At 35.0% G+C, this 21,731-nt stretch overlaps 1 protein-coding gene across 1 annotated transcript in view; it reads left to right on the plus strand.

Moving 5' to 3' along the window:
- Nucleotides 1-21,731, plus strand: part of LOC123694370 (ataxin-1) — a 39,912-nt gene that overhangs the window by 12,352 nt on the left and 5,829 nt on the right. Inside the window, exons 2-3 of the mRNA XM_045639793.1 lie at nt 17,875-18,269; nt 18,624-18,857. Coding sequence (XP_045495749.1) covers nt 17,883-18,269; nt 18,624-18,857 — 621 coding nt within the window. The 5' untranslated portion in view covers nt 17,875-17,882. The remainder of the gene's footprint in view (nt 1-17,874; nt 18,270-18,623; nt 18,858-21,731) is intronic.

Consider the following 21,731-nt stretch of genomic DNA (forward strand, 5'->3'; position numbering starts at 1 on the left):
GGTTAATAGCTACCCCAAAAACCATGAAAATGACACCAGTGTCGAAAAGATGTAAAATTTTCGTCGGCGCCATCTTGGATTTTAGTTTTGACCTCATATTGGTTAATAGATACCCCAATAACCATGAAAATGACACCCATGACGAAAATATGTAAAATTTTCGTCGGCGCCATCTTGGATTTTAGTTTTGACCTCATATTGGTTAATAGCTACCCCAATAACCATGAAAATGACATCCATGAAGAAAATATATAAAATTTTTGTCGGCGCCATCTTGGATTTTAGTTTTGACCTCATATTCGTTAATAGTTACCCCAATAACCATAAAAATGACACCCATGAAGAAAATATATAAAATTTTTGTCGGCGCCATCTTGGATTTTAGTTTTGACCTCATATTGGTTAATAGCTACCCCAAAAACCATGAAAATGACACCCGTGACGAAATGATGTCAAATTGTCGTCGGCGCCATTTTGGATTTTAGATTTGACCTCATATTGATTAATAGCGACTCCAACTCCTTGAAAATGACACCCATGACGAAAAGATTTCAAATTTTCGTCGGCGCCATCTTGGATTTTAGTTTTGACCTCATATTGGTTAATAGCTACCCCAAAAACCACCCACATTTGCAAATGTGTTTGCTACTTAGGAAAAGTTCAGATTTAAAGATATAGGTAATGTGAATGTGTGGTAACGAATTTAATTTATTTAATTCCGACTGTTTCTCGAAATAACATACATTTACTAAGAATTGCATACAATGCCGGGTTTAATATATTGCCGGTAACATAATATTATGTATGATAATAATTCTTAAAAAAGTATTTTATACATTTCTTAAAAAGCTTCGATATTGTATACAATAATACAATTCATATTCAAATTGTTGTAAAATAGTCACACTTTTTTAAGTTGGTTGAATACACTAAAATACTTATAAGGATCGTACCTACTAATAATAGTAACAAAATGAATTTTTAAAGTTCCCAGTAATCTTCTGGAATCAATTTCAATAAAAATATAAAAAAAATAATAATATCAAGTATGAAGATGGTCTATAAAATGGAATGCGCTATGTTTACGTCTTTTACGTGAGCGTGATGTTCCCGCGAACCACGTGGCGACGTTAGATACCTAAATTTGAGTAACGCAGATTTGTGACAGCGTCCTTAAAGATTAAGGAGTAATCTATCTATGGTAATTATTAGTCAAATTTGGTTTTGTATTATTTTGCCGCAAAATGCATCGAAAAACTGCTTATTTTTGTCAGATTCGTAAACGCGTCCTTAATTGTTAGCTGCGTCTTATCAATTCAAATATTAATTGGTATTTTAAAAGAAAATATACTCATAGAGATCGTTGTAAACGATAGTATACCTAATTACAAAAACAATATTCTTATCTATCTCTTTATATAAATTCTATATCTGAGCATATTTAAATATTATACTTACCTAGTACATTAATAACTTTATTGCTAACCATTTACTTTATTGCAAATAAATAAGTAGCATCAATTCCAGGTTACGCTCTGTTGGTCTTGTCTATACGCAGTAACCATTTATCCACATAAAAAAGTATATAATCCTTGCAAACTCATAAAAAATCTAAATAAGTAGCAGTTTCATATCTTGGAAAAACTAGAGTCTCCATGTAGAGGAGAATTACATTGAAATGTACCTTAGACCATAATTAATTAACAGGGTCATCGTAGTTCTTTATGTGTAAAGGGATACGTAATAGAATAAACGGCGATGTCAGATAAGAACGGGTTGCAGAAAACAAAGACTTATCTTGCACTACTCTACACAATATTTTCAATGTGTGCGTAGAGTAATTGAGTATGTGCGTTTATCAAACGAGCCACCGCCTACGTTGCGATATAATCTGCTATCTGTTACCCTTAATACCTAACCAATATTATGTTTTTCTATCCAGTGAATATGAATCACTTAATAATTAATAAAATAAAACCATAGTTTTAGATTTAAGTATAAAAAAGTCCAAATTTTTAATAATAGTGCGTGTTCACAATGTCAATTTTTTTTTTTTTTTTTTTTTTTTTTATGGTATAGGACAGCAAACGAGCAGACGCGTCGCCTGGTGTTAAGCGATACACGCCGCCCATAGGCATCCACTCCACTGGGAAGTGGATGTGTTGCTGTCCTCAAAGGGATTTTGAAGGAGTTAGGTAGAAGGGGCGAGGATGGGAAGGCATGAGGATAGGGAAGGAGAGGATGGGTAGGGGATGGGAAGGGATGTGGGCCTCCGGACCCCTCACTCACCGTACGGAACGCGACAGTAAACTGTCACTATGGCGCCGATATTCTGTGAGGGTGTGGTACCTTCCCCGGTGCGAGCGTGGCCCAATTCGTGCCGAAGCATGCTCGACTCCCACTCTCAGAAATCAACGCACAGTCAATGAAAAAAGAAATTTATAATTTAGGTATGTCATCATAAAGTTTTCTGTTTCTTTCTTTCTAATGAAGTCCTGAAGAATGATGTATGTAGATGTAAGGTATATTAAGTCTAAAATGTTATATAAGCAGATTAAGGTATACAATATACTATTACCTATTTATATTTTTATTTATACCTACTTGATCTAGGTGGATGGATGTATATTGTATAGTTAATATGAGTCTTATGATATCTACGATCAATTGTGGACTAAAACACCTTTTGAATAAACTGAATCTATATAATATATAAAACTCAAAGGTGACTGATATAGTGATCTATCAACGCACAGCCCAAACCACTGCACGTAGCGGGCTGAAATTTGGCATGCAGGTAGATGTTAGGACGTAGGCATCCTTATCATAGGCTAAGAAGGGATTTCCCGAAATTCTTGTGGGAACGGGGAAAAACGTACAAAGTCGTGGACGGAAGCTAGTTTAGAATAAGATCATAAAATTTAAATCTTTTTGAACACTCCAATTATACAAAAAGAAAATATAAGTATCCACCGTCCGCTCTTTCTGGTTTCTTTATGTTTATTTAAAAAGCCTTCATTTAAAAGCGGTTTGAATTGAAACAATGACTGGCGGTTCGTTAATAAGATAAAAAATATGGATTATGTTACGGTTATCGTGAACTCTGCATTGAAAAGAATAATTTTCTCACGGCTGAAAGAACGGTATTATATTCCTATAATATGTCAACATTAAAGCTTGTATGACCGTACTGTTTCGTATTTCTTGTATATTAAATACTGGTGTTATCGTTTCTACAACAGTTCCACTTAATGCATAACAATACAATTACTAAAATTATCGCTAAACGCACTTTGTGAGAGAATATCTGACTTTCATCAATTAATGTCTACCGATTATAGAACGTGTATTTTTGATCGAATGCAAATGCAGTTACTGCCTGGTTTTTGTACAATATTTAATAAAATAGAAATGGAGAAATGTGAGAATATACCCAAAGGCTGCTAGAGTAGCCTGTATAGTTGTTTGAATATGTAATCTCGTATTTCCTGGAACTCTGGAAGCAATGATATGAGAAACAATAAAAATGTAGAGTAAAATAAGAGATAAATAAAAAAAATCCTATTAAAACCATCTAGAGAGAACCTTTATAAAATTTAATATTTATATCAAGACGATAATTAAAAATATAATTATTCATTAATTTCAGGTAACAAGGACATTTCGTAATTAATTAATTAATTCGAGCTTCCATTTTCGCAAATTATTTAAAATAGTTCATATCCTATTCCCTCTCACTCCATATAATATCGAGCATACCTTATCAGTCGATTCCGTGAAATAAACAATAGTGAGTTACAAAATAATTTGCATTTAAATTCATAGCAGACATTGTTGTGTTGTAAACAATATGATGTGATGAGCTGTTTACCAATACGGCCCTTTAACTGTTTGTTTGTATGTGTTACCTTTGCTATGGGTTAGTGCGAAATAAACAAATAAGGTTACCTCAGCATAGCAACAGTTAATTATGCATCATGTTTTATATTTAAAGAGTAATAAAAACCCAAATCTGCAATTACCTCATGTATCTTGATTTTGGTTCGTTTTCCTTTTGCATTTATAATTCGCAACATTTTATAATCTACAAAGTTTATGCAAACATACTTATTGGATGAGGTCATATATTTAGCTACAAAACATATTCTTTTGTCGGCAGTTTCAAACAAACTGGTGCAACAAAGAAAGTACCTAGTTTGAAACCAAACAATTTCCTACTTTTGCCTTAAGTGACTTAACACATGACGTGGTATGGACCTCGTGATACGATTTCACGTTTTTCTATTTAAAAAGTATATTCGTATGATTTGGATTAAGTAACCGGTTACATTCACAGGTCTAATCAATGAGTGGCCTGCGCCGGCACAAATTACGTCACAGCTTTCGCTGCAGTGGCGAGTGTTTGCGAAATATATGCCTTATGCAATAATGTGATACGCAAATTCATCAGAGTATGTACAATGCATCTTGTATTGGCAATCGGGAAACGTGTCATTGATATTTATATCGGATTTTATGTAGTGATATCGTTGGAGGAAGATACGGCTCTCTCACCCGGATAACTTTCTTACTACCTACTTTCTTTTGTACAAGAAACAATAAGCTGAAAGGTTTAGGCAATCTTCTTAAAGCAATCTATCATTTCAATGCTATAGCAATCTTTTACACACACTGTTTACATAACTTTTCGCTATCAGCTCACATAAAACTCTTAGGTATGTGATGATACGAAAATAGCAATCGGAATGACTCAATGAACAACATTTTAGAATATTTTTGTGATGTAACTCTCTGAACACACACAAATTGTGAATAACGAATTACAACCGTGAAATAAAGAATAATACATATACATACATGTTATTATCTTTATAAATTTTCATTATTCGTGTAACTGATAATGTTATAGTACCTACTTATATAATAAACACAAATGAAATCTTATCAACATGACTATTATCTCAAGATACAGTCACAAGCGTAATACTTTTATCGGATAGCCACCATTCATTATACATTTAAATTCAGCAGATAATGAAATACATTTGATATACTATCTCTTATTATTTTAGGAACTCTGATTAAACTGTTATCCCAAGATCGTGAAAGACCGCAAAATTCTAGGCATAAAAGGTCAGAGGTTTCGTAAGCTTGGATAAATAAAATTGGCCTCGGTTAATCTCATTTTCTCAACAAGAAACAATACATAAACAGAATAAAAATATTAAAATAAAAAAGATTATTGATTTACCTATACTTACATATAACATTATAAATAAATATAGATAGATTAAACTCAATGCCTCCAGTCGATTCGTACTCTAGGTTTATTAATAACTAGCTGCTCCGCGCGGTTTCACCCCCGTGGCTCCACCCCTGATGGTGGATATAATATAGCCTTCCTCGATAAATGGGCTATCTAACACCGAAAGAATTTTTCAAATCAAATCAGTAGTTCCCGAGATTAGCGCGTTCAAACAAACAAACAAACTCTTCAGCTTTATAATATTAGTATACATATATATAGATTGAATGATATGAAAAATACACATACACACTGAAAATAGATGTATTCTATGTACCTTTATATATATCTAGGCTAGGATTAATAGTCTATTTATAAGATATTAATTTAGATTATGGATATGAACTAAAATAATCAAATCCTGTTACAATAACGCTTTCATAAATTGATTAGTATAAGATAAACGCTGAAAATAGAATAGATTTGGCAGAATATAGATAATAGAGCTTAGAATCGTTTATTTAAAGATATTCTTTATAGCAAAAAATAATGATTGGCATCTAAAATAGTTAGTCATTCATGTGTTTAATATTCTTTATTCATCTTCTAAAATAAAATATAGATGAGGCAACGCGTAGCCTTTTATAACAAGTAGTAACATGTTGAATATGAAAAGCGGTATATTACCTACTTATAACGACTTTCAAGGCAGACTACCTGCAGCTATACCTAAATACGAACTATTTAAGTATTTTGCCCCGTGAAAAATTGTAATCAAATAAAAAGAGAATAAACAATACCAAGATAAAAGTGTAGGTATATTTTTTTCTTTTTGTTTAGCGATGGTTATATTAGTTGCGATATAACAAGTAGTAAGTAAATCTTCAATACTTTGACAATACCATAAAAAACGAGGCAACATTCAATCTTCATGTAAAAATAGCCTGAACGAATTCCCCTGGCGTTCAAAAAACGACGTTAATCTACTTGAAAATGTTTGAATTGTAACGGCGATGTGGCAGGCGATATGCTGTGGCCTTGCGGTTTCACGTGTAGGTAGGCTGACGTCACACACGCATAGCGTTCAAGTTCAATGTTGGATATTAATTTCACCGTGGCTTACCAACGATAACGCTGTGATAAGTTTCAGGGTCGTTTTGACCCCTTACAAGTCTATATTTGTAACTTATAAGAAACCTAAGTTTGCATTTTCCACCAGTTATGTGCGAGGATGTATAGCGAGGTATGTGTTTGTAAAGACCAATCATATCACTTCATTTAGTTTGAAGTTTGAAGCGATACTAGGTATTAGTTATTTACACGCATTCCTAGAGAGGATGTGTAGAGACACATCCTCGCACATAATTGTTGGAAAAGCGCCCTTACGCTGTGATTAGTTTCAGGGTCGTTCTAACCCTTTGCAAGTCCACATGTATAACGAATCTCATTGTTTGTGCATTGTAAGTGCATTGTAATTACTAATTAGTAAGTCAGACACAATCTTATAGATTTGACATTATCATGTATTTTTATTGTGTAATAATTATAGTAGGTGGCATATATAAGACTTATTGAAGCGGACAAGGCAATTGCGTTTTGGAAGGTTATGTCAAGGTGGTGTAGTTCGGAGCTAATAGGTTTGGTTATTGGAAAACCTATTAGAAGAATAATTTTCTTCATGTTCAATAATTGTGTTTATCCGATTTATTTTACAAATGTCTTTGTATTCTTTATAACTCTACACATTACTGATTTATCAAAATTTATACATATTAATTGTATCAGATAATAACATTTCATGTTTGTATTACTTTTTAAATAAAATACTTATTGTATAAGTAGGATATAGCAAGGTCACAGCGATAAGCAACAGTAGAAAGACATTTCAATATATTTAGAAATGTAGAGCTCGATAAACGGCGCATATTAATTTCCAACTAATTTAATATTCATATAAATGCAAATAGCCTCTTTTTCAGCAATAATTGACTTTATATACATACCAAATACGGTTACCTACAGTCAGGTACAGTCTCAATGCCATCTGTGTATATAAATATGTATATAGTGATGATCTCATAAATTACTTTTTAATTGATAATTGAAACATATACAAATTGGATATTCTGACTTTTTACTTGTGATATTTGGTATAATTTGTTGCTTATAAATTAACGCATTCTGCTTTAGCCTTTCCGATTCTTCATATACACCGAGAATGTGATCTATCGAAAAATATTTTGATTAGAAAGATAAAAAATAAAATAATATAAAATTCATGAAATAGCTTACACTGGATACGCAGAATTACCGTTTGATTAATAAATATTCCGGTGTTCTAAGAAAAATTCGTTGTGATAACAACAGCACGCGTTTTGTCCAACTACCCGCTTCCCTGAAACGCGCGTGCGCATTCTGTACACTACATTGTCTGTTGCCATACGCAGTACCCACGTCATTCAATGTACAGCTACTATTATAGTATTACATTATCAATGTTCCTATCAAACTTACCATTGCTTTTATTGCATTGAGCCCCGAGCGGCCCGATCGGACCACGACACAATAGATTTTCTATTGTGTCTGTGATTCCGGGGGGTGAGTTATTTACGTTTAAAGTATAAGAATAATAAGATGTTTGAGAATGCAGTGCTTTAAATACATAGATTTTCGTTTACATATAGTTCTTATAATAAACATATCGTCCAGCGTCTCAATACAGAAATAAATTTGAAAACAAGCGAAATGAAACACAAGTGATTAATATACCTAAATATAAGTTCAAAGTTGAACAATATTGTGTTAACGATAATACTGTTTGTAGCAAATTTTGTTTTCATGTACTCAAAGATATCGAGGTCGCCAGAATGACTACTGTATGTGTGGAGATAACAGGGACCACAGTTTATCGCTAATGGTTCAATATTAATTATTATAAATAACGAAAATTGAAAACTAAATTTCTAGAGTCTAGCTCTCTTCATGGTTAGCTGAATACCTGACTTGACGCTCTTGACAGTGAAGGCTTTGTGCTGCTAACTTACCGCAAACAAAATGCAGTAAAATATTACAAATGTCTAATTAATATTAATATTCTTGAAAACAGAAGTAGAGAATATTTTATAGCGCTCTTGAAACATCTGTGTACTTACTTTACTTATCGATCCAATATTTATTAATACCTAGCGGTCCGCCCCGGCTTCGCCCGTGGTACATGTTTATGCTTTCTTTCCATAAGAACCATCCTCGTACTTCAAAGAATATTATAAATAAGAATTATCGAGATCGGTCCACCCTTTCACGCGTGATGCCGTGACCCTGATGATAATTTGTAAAACGTCGGTGTTGACAGTTATTTCTCATAAATCTAATAACGTCCAGACAGCGGGTTGAGTCGGAAAAACGTGTAGTTTATTTTTATTTCGATTACATTATAATCACTTGATCCAATATGGAGCCATTCCGTTAGGGTCACTTGATATTTACAAACGTACAGAACAGAAACTGTTTACTCAGAATTATCTTATCCATGCAACGTGATATTGTTATACATAATATATGAAATATAATACTTGAATATTCGGTAACTAGGCGGAAAGTAAGTGCACGTGAGCATGTTTTTGATGAGCGTAAATAATGTAGTTACTAGTTACCATGAAAATTTTTTTTTTTTTTTTATTTTACATTGAGTATCATCTGAAAATACACATAACTATTGATTACTGTTTTATATATTATGCTATTAGTTTAACCGTTTTTGTTATTGTCATTTTCTCATTGATAATAAAACCGATAACGAAGTTATTATGGAAACAAAATCAAACATGATGTGTTACTTCATTAGTAGGTATAATGTATTTTTTATTATTAAAGAATACGTGACTAAGAATCTAATACAAGTTATTCGCACAAAAAGTAAATACTTCTAACATTAAAATAACCCGTCGCCAGTCGATACGTACTTGGAAATCCCGTGCATTTGTTAAGAAAAACCTACATTAGTTTCCATTAGATATCTAAACGCAACGCTTGTTGAATCAAACATGTAGCGGATAGGAAGGCTTCTTAGCATACAAACGTTGGTAAATCCTGCAGGTGGCTTAGTCACGCGGTAAGTCAGATATGCCATTAATATTCCGAAAAGGCAAACATAGAATACGCGTGTTGCACTCACGGTTAGAATGTATAACGACAAACAATAACTGTTCACACGAGGTCAGAATTGATATGTTTGCAAATACGAAATAGGACATGCGAATTGTAATCATTTCAATACAGATCCACGCCGCAAATATGGCGCACGCCTGCGTTACGTGAGACCTGCCAATGCGCTCGCCGCGGCCGCTGTCTGATCGCGATTCTAAGTATTTTAATCGGGAATGAATAAACGAATATAACAAAACAATCCTGGCAACTCTATAGTATAGAACACTTGCCAACGTCGCTCCGTAGGCGACCAATTGATTGATCACTTACTATTGCTAGGTATAAAGCAAGCACCATTTTTGTGTATCATGAATCGATCCGTTTCCGTTTGATATTTGACGTTATTGTTTTTTACTTATGTACATAAACACTATTTTTTAAATTACCATCTCCGAAACTCATTAACCACTCCAATGTGCCGAAAAATGAGTAAAACTCGTACGAGTGTAATAATTATTGAATTAATTTGACGTCAGTGTAGCTACTGTGTGTGTGATTGCCAATTAACTGATCGTTTCATTGATTGAATATGTATTCTGTGGCGATTCAAGTTAAGTACTTTATTATGCCAATTTACGAGAAGCACGGCGACCATTTTGAATTTATTTTTATTGAAGTTTTATATTTATTTTATTTTTATTTATATATGTAGTTACTGTTTGTTTACTATTAGGATGCCAATTGCCATGTTACGTAATCATTTTGTTAAGTTATTGTTTTTTATGTAATAGGCAACCTTTTGAAAAAATAGAGCATTATTCTCAATTTTTATCTAAGATAAAAATATATGAACGGTATCACTACATAGTATAAAACAAAGTCGCTTTCTCTGTCCCTATGTCCCTTTGTATGCTTAAATCTTTAAAACTACGCAACGGATTTGGATGCGGTATTTTTTAATAGATAGAGACGTGATTCAAGAGGAAGGTTTTAATATATAATTTATTAGGTTTTAGACAAAGCGGGCGAAGCCGCGGTCGGTAAGCTAGTACACAATAAACATGGAATTTGTCATAAAATAATATTTTAAATACCAGGCATAATTTAATACATTATTACGATTTCAATAATGTGCAATGTCTGTTTTCATTTTTATGTCACTAAATTGTTGATGTGGTAACCAAATGTAAGAAATATATAATTCGCCAATCAATAATTATTTCTCTTGCATGTAAGGTAAAGGGTTTTGGAGGTTCGCTTGTAAGGTCATATTATTTCATTATGTCGTTATCGATTTCAATTAACACTACCTACCCGAAATCTTGTGTAATCTACATCTATAAACATTAAACATTAAGCATGCCCATTAAGTGTTATTATTAAATTTTTCATTTACCTTCGATATGATTATTAATTGAATCATATTTTATTGTAAATAAAAACTATACTTGTCATCGAATTACCTTTAAATTACTTTTATTTTAGGAGCTATTTAATAACCCGTTCTTTGATGAAACTTTGATTTTTCCAATTAGCATAACTTTTTTGATAAAATTAAAGCTTTCAACTCTCTTGAATTACCTACTGTTTTAGGTCGTAAAAGCAAATTTTAATTAAAGTTGGCAGATCTAAATTCTGAAAGCGTTTACTGCATACTAATGGAGGCTGCGAAATTTTTAGACAATTGGGTCATAGGTATCTGTTAGCAGTTAGTGTATAAATGTTAGGGTGGAAGAGATGAATGGAAATTCACTCTGGTTTATTTGTGCCTATATATATTTCACCGCGTCTAATAAAGTTCTTCTAAATTAGAGGCTTTTAGTGTTTAGCTGTGGGCGATGGACAGCTCTTTATAATGAAAATTGAGATTTAACAAAAAAAATGCGAGTTATTAGATCTTGATAGCAACTGAATACCCGATACCGATAAATGATATCAATCTTTTATTTATCTCATGAAATTTCTCAATAATACCGAAACGATATTTTCTGAGAACAAATAAACTATATTGAACAATTTATTAACACTGACAACACTGCGTCGTGTAATTAATTGTATTTATTTGTAACGTGCCTCGAAGGTATAGAAGCTTATTATCGGCTTATAGAATAGTAGGTATATTTGTAAAATAGTTGTGAGGACATAAAGTGACTGTGACAGCCAGCCGCGTAGGCGCCAGCATCAGTATTCTATAGTCAAAATTCGGATATAAAACGCCATTCATTCTCTACCAAAATGAATCCATTAATAATGATCAAATGCTATAAAGAGCAGCATTGCAATTACCTAGATTTAAAAGAGTATTAGCTAATAGCTCGTCGGTCGATGAACTCTGTAATTAATGTTAATGTGACAGCAATTCGATACAAATTTATCGCCGGATTATTTAAACATGAAATCAACCGTGAAATTTGTTACAAACAACTTTCTTACCGCAGCCTAAATATGTTTGTGTACATTATACATCACGATGTTTATTTTGACCATACCAATTTCCACGTTTATTAGTCGTGTTAGATGCTGTTTCTTAAACGGTTTCACAGTTTGATGGCGCCTGTTACCACTGATCGTTCACACGTAGTAGGGTATGTGGCTGCGTGGGCGCTGACTCTTGTGACTCGCCGGAGAGCGCTCAGTAGTCCACGACTCGGCATATTGACGAGTATGCAAATATACATATAGCAGTGTTCGCGTACCGAACGTCCGCGTCGCGGCCTAGTGTAGGCGGGGTTGTTTGCCTCCACTCTATTGCGTGATCCACTCAATAAAACTGTTGTTAAGACTCCAAATTGCTCGCAACTAACGCCCGCTTCGCGTAAATTGTATCCGTGAATGTTCACGAATCGCCGTATCGCCATTTATTCGACTTATCACATTCTGCATAGGTACTTAAACCTCATTTACTAGTTTAGCGAGTAAAGGTTTTATTCACGGATAATTATCTTGCGAAACTTTTAGCGTTTAGAACTGAGCCAGTTTATTGAAAGTGTGTAATATAAATGCTGCGTTATTGTAATTAGTACTATTGCAAGACAATTAAGACGTCAGCCTTCTTTTTGTAGCGAACGAGGCGACGAAGCAACTTTGTTGAAACAGGGAGTTACGTAATGACTGTCGCGTGACTAGACGCCCGGCGTTCATTCAACACCACGAAAGCTTACTTTTGCTCCTTGCCTTTCTGCAAATAATATATCATTAGCGATGTCAAGTATGAACATCATTGTTACTTTTCGTAGAATTATATGGATATATTAGTATCATAGAGATATAACAATATATCTCTATGATACTAATAAGGCCATCAAAAATGATGGCTTTATTTTCTGTATTGTTTTTACATTAAAATGTGGCACAATTTTAAATCGATTATTTGTCTTTTTAATCACTTTCACTTTAAATTGATGAAAATAGACAATAAATTACATTTCATTATTGAGTAAATTTGTTTTCAACACGTTTTCAACAACTGAATAGGTACCGACGTCAATAATGACATTATATGCAGCTATTACATAAAACATCATTAGCGTAAGTACCGCAACCGTCTTCTAAAGTAATTTACGATTTCGTCTATTTATTGGACTTCCGTTAGCATTTGCATATACATCTGTACCTAATGTAATTATTAGGAAACCCGAAAGCCAGTAGCGTTACGACAGCTGTAGACAACAGGTGCGATGTTCGGCATCACAAAGCACGCCGTCAAGCCACTCATTAATAAACAGACGTACGGACGCGTTCATAATATTTGCGTCTACGAATATTGCCAATTTTCCCGATGTGCCAATTGCTAGTTGGCTATCCTCCATGTTCCATCCTCCAACTCTATTATACACTGCAGGTATGAAGGTACTTCACACCTACTTCTTGTAAGCCACAAGCATCTTTGATACAAATTATGCATACCTAGTTAACGTTATTTACATTTGATCTAATTCTACGTACATTGTTAGAACCGTATTCATTCTTCAATAATTTAATTATTTAAATGTTACGTTTACCTCGAATCATTCAAAGCAGTTACAATGCATATAAATGAATTACAAAGCGATATTTTAAAACCGGTTTAAGAATGAAAGATTACAAAGGTAACAGTAATGAGCTTTACTAGATAAACTCACGATTGCACCAATCACGAATCACGATCCTATCGATACGTAATTTAATAGTAATTTGCTTAAATTGGTCTTAAGCAATGTAACTGATAGTTTACGTTACAGTTACGGTGTACGATATGAAAGTATTGTTTCAGCCTTCTGTGTTTAAACAATAGTGAAGTCGTAATAAAATCTAAAAATAAATGCCTAGTGTTCAGCGTGCCTATATAACGAACGTTTATTTTTTAATAGATGGCCATAATGAGCGGACTGCTCAAAGATATTACAAACAAAGAAACTGCTCTTTATTTATAACAAAGCAGCAAACCGTGAAAATGAAAACACTCACTTTTCCTTATAATAAAAGTACATTATAAATAAGTATGTAATATCAATTTCAAGTAGAAATTTCGTAAGATGAACGCCCAATCTCAGTAAAAGCTATCGGAGTCTAGTATACGGGTCGTAAGATGCGAATCGGTGGCAATAGTGGAAGTAAGCCGGCTTGTAAATTGCGCACTTAGGGTCACCACTCACTAGTCCCCATTTGAGTACAAAAGGTAAACACATAAAACAGTAAACAGAAATAGCTCTACAGAAAATGTTCACAACATACATTGTATTTCATACGCTTTACTGGTTCAAGTGTTACAGCTTTTCTAAATCAAATAATGTGCAAAAATATTTCATTTCACTATGTAGGTAACGTTGGGTTGAAATTATCAATACGGTGACGGTACATGTAATGTTGTGCTATATTTATCCCCGCTGGCAACCCTGGGGCAAGCAGGCTGCGGGGTGCGAGGGGACGGGGTGTCTGGGGGCTAGCTGGGTGGCTCTAGGGGTCGGGTGATAAGACGCGGTGTGAATGGTTACGGCAAGGTCACGGACGCCGGAAGTGGGTTACGGGCGCCCTATCGACCGCACCGCCTCAGATTTGCAATGTTATTATTTGCTGGTTAACTTGCAAAAAGTATCGAGATCGCTTATTGGCTTAAGTAGCGCTTCTATATTTAGATGTGTTCGTTTGTTTTGATACTGAGTGCGTGGGTGGTAAATTGAAGTGCTTTTGTGTTCGCACTTCGCAGTAACATGAACGGCGTATAAATTTTTGGGATTGAACTTCGCTAAACGCAGTCCGAGCTTAATCATATCTCAAATTATTTCATCCATCGTGAATGTTATAAAAATGAAATGTGTTCATTTGTCGGCCTTTCATACCATATCGAAACTGTTGTGTGAAATATTTATATAATATAAATAAAATAATAACTAAATTCTAAGAAAATAGGCAGATTTCGGAAAGTTTCCACGAAAAATATTTTCCAGGAAAAATAACAACACCTATTATATTCCAATACTGATATGATGATTTCTTTCTTTACCAATATTATATTATTTTATGCCTATAAGAATCGCGGCTTATCATTTATCTCGCCAAATAATTGACAAGTTCACTGTTCTTTTGATATATTATTATGATATGCCTTGGAATTATTATCACGTATTTTTAAATGTAAATACAGTATAACGAACTATCTATAAATAAGGAAAATTCTTTTCAACGCTTTCTGGAATTACTATGTGCCGAAAGGCACATGTCTAAATTGTAGAGCACTCATAATATTTCAGTGAATCGTTTATTTATTACGTAACATCATTTCAATTAGCCGATTCCTAACACATATGCACACACACATGCACATATTTATTATACTAGTTTTCAACTAGGCTGTTAGTATTTAGCGCTAACTTCATCGGCCATTCATTACAAAGTAGCCGTCGGGCGGCGAACCCGCGGCGCACGGCATCTTACGCCTACACAGTCCACTATAACAGAGACGGTCTGAACACCACGCCAAAACCCCACGAATTTAGAACAATCTATATTTACAACATAATAATGTATACAACCGGACGACAGCCGGTGGCATTTGAGTACCGTAGTTGCACAGAGCTTCTGAGAGAATTATTTTAGTACCGTAGAACCTACTCTACATTCTCATGCTCATCTGCATTTAATAAGAGTTAGATAGTTTTAATAAGCATTTATTTATAAATTTCATTGCCTTCTTTGTTTTAAAAACTGGTTAATTGCACATAACTTTTTATATAGACTTGTATTCCAATCGAGATCATTTCATAATAAGCTTCGATGATCAATCTCACATTATTTATTCCAAAATGACAGTTTATTATTTTTAATGAGTATCTTAGCAGTTCGTTAAATAGACTTGCGGGATTGTCCAGACTAAAACCAGATTGGAATGCATTTTTGAAGCCTTAGTCATGGCCTCTCATCTCGCTGGTGAGTCAGAAAAGCTAAGAATTTCTACGTTGTTTCCTTGTCACTTTGTTGAAAACAACACCTCGGTAACGTATTTATTTTTATGTAATTAATCCATTTAAATGTAGTTAACAATTTGTTACGGATTGATTAACAGAAAGAAAACATTTACATTCAAATAAACGTGAAACATTATTCGTGATGAAATAAATAAAATAAACATCTAATCGTGGCAATCAACTAATATTACTGGTAAGCAACAAATTTATATCGAAGTTTTAATAAGAATAAATACTACCTAAAACCTTATTATTTTATATTTTTTTATTTATTTTTTACACTTATTTTATACAAGGTCACACAAGGTTCGTGACTGGAAACGTCTAGAAAACAAAGGTTCAAATAGCTAGAAACATGTTTAAGTAACATTTCCACATCTTCAATGATTTCTAAAATTCTAGATTCAATGGAATTGCTTAACTTTATTACTGCAATTGCTTATAAGCATGAATCACGATTTAAATGATTACCTACTCAGTGATAATTTGTAAATAGTAAAACAACGTGATCATTATAAATTTTTATTTCATTGTTCAATTCACCAACGGACTCCGGTTTGATTCTATACGAATTTCAAATCATAATTCATAATCTCAATAAGCTAAATAAAGGCGTGTAACGTAATAACTAATAACAACTATAACTTACTATTAAGTACCTATATATTCATTACTTTCGTCTACATTGTGGCTCATGATTCCCAATAATCCTATTAGATACCTACTCGTGTAATAGATACGCACATAATAGGTTCGTCTTACATGTTATTACATAGTTAGCAGCACATACGTGCATCCCCTAACACAAAGACGCGTGCTAACATGGATAATGTTTACGCAGGTGCACCACACTCTTTGTTCTCCAAATTATCGCTCACTGCTCAAACACGAACTGGAATGTTGACGATCATCTCCATCTCTACTCTAACCCTCGACGCTAATTGTTGGTTCACCACGAAATTGTATAGCTATATGTGGTTATCGAGTTTACGAGCTATTTATAGACATGAGGTAATAAATATATAATATCAACATGCAGTTTCCTTCGCAACGAGGATTTGGAAAATAAATCAAAACAGGAAAGACTCTAATCAACATGTCTTTCCTGCAATAAAAATAAACCTTACGCATTACGTTTACAATAATATTAACATTCGGTTTAACTACGCCACGTATCTTGTGTATTCAATTACTAACTTATAAAATCTATTTATAATGTTGACGTCGCCCGTTCCACATTCTTATCTCATCACCAAACACGAGTCACGCAAGAAAGGAACGCACATGTAGTTTTACTATGTGGGAACAACATATCATTACGGACAAGGCTGTATTGTGTTGCAGGTTATAAATAATGCGAACGATGCGATAGCACTTTTATGAAAGAGTTATTGTCTTATCTATAGCATATGTATAAATTTATAAATAATAAGTAAGCGATAATTTTTCTATTCTTTCAAAAATATAAAATTTATCGATAGCATTTCAATATCATTCTCGTATCGTATTTAAGCATAGGTACGTTGTTATTCAACATATACGACTTTTCGTTGCAATCATTGTACGTTAGTGATTTATAGGCTATAAAACATTATGAAAGTGCAATATTTATAAAGAGTATTTATGAAACATGCATGATAAACCACTTCAAGGACAACATAATATTATTGTCGCATAAAACCACCTTATATCCAAAATGTTAATAGGTACCATAGGTACGCATAATAACAGTTTGCTCGAATTTGATTAAAAGATTCATATGTACATAATATAATAAAATGTTTCTCGTTTAATATCGTATCATAATATTTAGTATTCTGATATTATCGGTAGGTACCTGCAAACTTATCCTCATCAAACTTTATACTACTTTAAAAGGAATTTGGCATTGCTAAAGCTGTTTTTGCGGTTACATTATAATAGCCAGATATGGAAATTTTCTGATTCGGAATGGGGAAAACGATTTAACTTTATGTGTATTGTGTTATTTGTTTGTGGACGCAACAGATATGTATTAACAGAATGTGTGTTTATTTCCAGCGCGTCCAATGATCTCAGCGAGCCTCCCCGGCGAGGCGCTGGTCCAGCTCGGGCAGCTGCAACTGAGCCACCTGTACCCGCCTCCGACGATGACGCCGGAGTTCCTAGCGCCGCCGCCGCGGCCGTACCCGCGCTACGCGCCCCGGCGCCCGCGGGACCCCATGCCCGCGCCCCCCGCGCCGGCGCCCTTCCCCCCCGTGCCGACCGCCTACTCCCCGTTCCTGCCGCACCCGGCGTCGTACGCGCCGTACCTGTACCGCGCGCGGGCCCCGCAGCCGCCAGCATACCCGATACGTAACAGGCACTCGTCGGGCTTCGTGCCGCCCGCCCCGGCACCGCACTCGCCGCACTCGCCACCTGTGTCGGCGCCGGCTCCTCAACCACCTCCCAGAGAAGTAAGTTGAATATCATGCAATCATATAAGAAACTTTACGTTTACGTGAATGATATCCCTTATAAATAATAATTCTTCTAATCAATACATAACAGTATCTCAACGCAACGCTCTATAAAGTTTTTAATTTGTTAAATACTCGGCACGCTAATCGAAGCTAAAGTTTAATAACTTTTGAAATTACTTTAGACACTTGATTTATTACATGAATAATTCATTATAGCCCAAAGATGAGCATTTTATCGTCCGGTAAAGCTTTTTATTTATCTAAATACTTGTAATTCTAGATTTAAAGCAGTGACAAACTATCAATACAAATATAATATTTGATTCAAATGTGTATGTTGATTTCCAGGAGCCGCCTATGTCACCAGAGCGAGGGGCGCCCGCACCGTACTTCTGTCGCGGAGCGCTAATACGGCTAGAAGATGGCACTCTGAGGCGAGTGGAGGAGATGAGGACGGAGGACTTCGTGATGAGCGCGGAACGGAGTGGAGACCTCTCGCTAACGCAGTGCACGCTGCTCAGGCTGGACGAGCGAGGCGACAGGCTCGCCCTCACACTTGCATATGATAGAAATCGTTCACAAGTAAGTTTAAATGAAATGAAATGAAATGAAAAATGAAATGAAATGAAATGAAATCATTTATTAGGTACACCACATTGACACATAAAACATAAGTAACAAAATTAAAAAAAAAAAAAGAAAGAACAGAACGCAAAACAGAGAAAATAATAATAAATTTGTGTGGCGACCTAAATGGTGAGGCCCTCAGCATATGTCATGCCGACATGGTCGGCATAACGCTGGTTTTCAGTGCCCCCCACAAGACAACAGGGCAGAAGCCCAAAGTGTCCCCTAACCGTGACTATTACTAATAATACCTATACAGGAAAAATAATAAATAGATACTAAATAGAAACAAAAATCCTCTACAGAATTATACATATTATGAACATATAAAAACAAAAAAATTATAATAATAATAAATAAAAATAAAGAGATATATATATATATATTTGAAAATACATATAAAATAACATAATAAATAAATAAATAAATGTATATTAGCCCTATATACAACGCAACTAGGCTTGTTTGACGAATTCGTTTATCAAGTGTGCTTTATATTTATATCTGAAAGCATTTTTTGACACTGACTCACGTATCGGCGGCGGAAGATTGTTCCAGCACTTCGTTGCGTTGTATACAAAACTACCTCTAAAAGCAGTTGTATGGAACTTTGGCATAACTAGCATGTACGTGGACCCTCTTGTGAAGTGCGAACCTTTTCTGTCTCTCATCCACCTCAGCTTACAGTAAAGGTATTTAGGCATCTGGGATGTTACCACTTCAAAAAGCATGACAGCGAAGTGAAGGCGTCTGCGTCGTTCCATGTTGAGCGTTTTTGCCTTGATCAGATACGGCGTTACGTGATCTCTCGAAGGTATGTCCCAACAGAAACGAGCGCAGGCGTTCTGAACGCGCTGTATTGCAGTCTTAGTTTTTTCAAGCAATCTTGTACCGTACATGGTGTCCGCGAAATTGAATTTCGAGAGTATAAGTGCCTCGCACAGCCTTGAACGTAAGGGTGCGGTAATGTAGGATTTTATACGATACAACAGCTTTAATCTATAGAAACAGTTTGAAATGGTGGTATGAATGTGTTTCTCGAACCTCAAATTTTCATCGAACACGATCCCAAGATTGCGAGCTTCCCTAACGCGTTCAATCAACTGCCCCTCTACACTGATAAGCGGATTATGTTTCGCCACTTTTTCAACCAAAATCGGTGTTCCCAATAACATAAATTTGGTCTTCGCAGGATTAATAACCAGAGAGTTTTTCTCCGACCATTTTGAAATACGCTGAAGGTCTGAATTTAATTCGGCAATAGCTTTAACAGTTCGAGATGGATGAAAAGATATATATAATTGTATATCATCTGCGTATGAATGGTGCCGGCAATATCTTATTTCACGCGTAATATCCGTACTGTACAGAATGAAAAGTAGGGGACCCAAGATGGAGCCTTGCGGAACTCCTCTGGTCACGCTACTTTGCCTGGAATATGCAATTGAACCATCTTCCTTGCGGATGACTACAGTTTGAGTACGTTTGTTGAGATAACTACTGAACCAGCTTATTGTTTCCTTACTAAACCCATAGTACGACATCTTGGATAGAAGAAGCGGAACATTGATGGTGTCAAAAGCTCTAGTGTAATCAAGGAATACAACAGCAGTACTCATGCCCGTGTCTTGCGCCTTCAGGATGTTATCTACAACTTCAGTTAGTGCAGAGGCAACACCACGTCCCTTCCTGAACCCCGACTGCAAATCGGATAATACTCCATTTTGCTCTAAGAACTGGGTTAACTGATTGTGTACTATCCTCTCTATCACTTTCGAGAGACACGGAAGTACACTGATCGGCCTCAGATCTTTTGAGGTCAATGGATTGTCATTCTTAGGTATAGGATGTACCAGAGCACTTTGCCAAAGTTCAGGAAACTGATGCGTACGGAAGGACGTGTTTATGATATGCGTGATGACTGGCAGGATTTTGGAGGAAGTAAGTTTTAACATATCTAAGGACATGTCATCGACTCCAACTGCTTGAGACTTCAAGGTTTGTAAGGCTTTAAGTACCGTGTTTTCATTTACAGATTTTAATGAGAAGGTGGCGTTACAGTACCGGTGAAATTCGTAATAAGTCAACGTCGATAGGTCAGATTTGTTGTTGCCAGGAACATTAAGAAAGTCACAGTTTAATTTATCGGGATCATTGAAATGCGATGGTAACTTATTATCCTGTTTAGCTTTAATTACGACTTGTTCCTTAATGTGCTTCCACAATTTAGGCGGGTTATTGATATTACTATTAACATAATTGTCAAAGTATGATTGCTTTTCTCTATGCAGAGCCTGGCTGACGATACTTTTTAGTTCTTTGTAATATGCCTTATGTTTACCCTCTTTACTTCTTCTGGCAGTAACTTGCGCTTCGTCTCGAGTTTTCATCATCAATTTAATGGTATCAGTAATCCATGGATAAAGCTTGTGTTTTACATATTTCACTTTTCGAGGAGCATGATGATCAAAAATTATTTGGATGTATATTGTAAGAATCTTTACCATCTCGTCGACATTATTCATTTCCATAATTGTGTGCCACCTTACTTCTTCTAGGGTCGCTTCAAAACTCTCCATGTCAATATCTTTCAGAGACCTGTACGTTATCCATCTAGGGATATATTTGTCCTTGGGTATATTTAATGTACAAGAAACAAATGCATGACTGCTCAGGGCGCTGACATGCTCAACGACAACGTGCGATGCTGCAATGTTCGTGCATATCAAATCCAGCAACGTCTCGCTTTTATCCGTGAAGTGTGTTGGTTCAGATATAAGTTGAGTGAGATTCATCGTATGCAAAAAACTCTCAAGTTTGGAGAAAGAA

This window comes from Colias croceus, chromosome 9 (genome assembly GCF_905220415.1).
Source record: "Colias croceus chromosome 9, ilColCroc2.1".
In the NCBI taxonomy this organism is placed as follows: domain Eukaryota; kingdom Metazoa; phylum Arthropoda; class Insecta; order Lepidoptera; family Pieridae; genus Colias; species Colias croceus.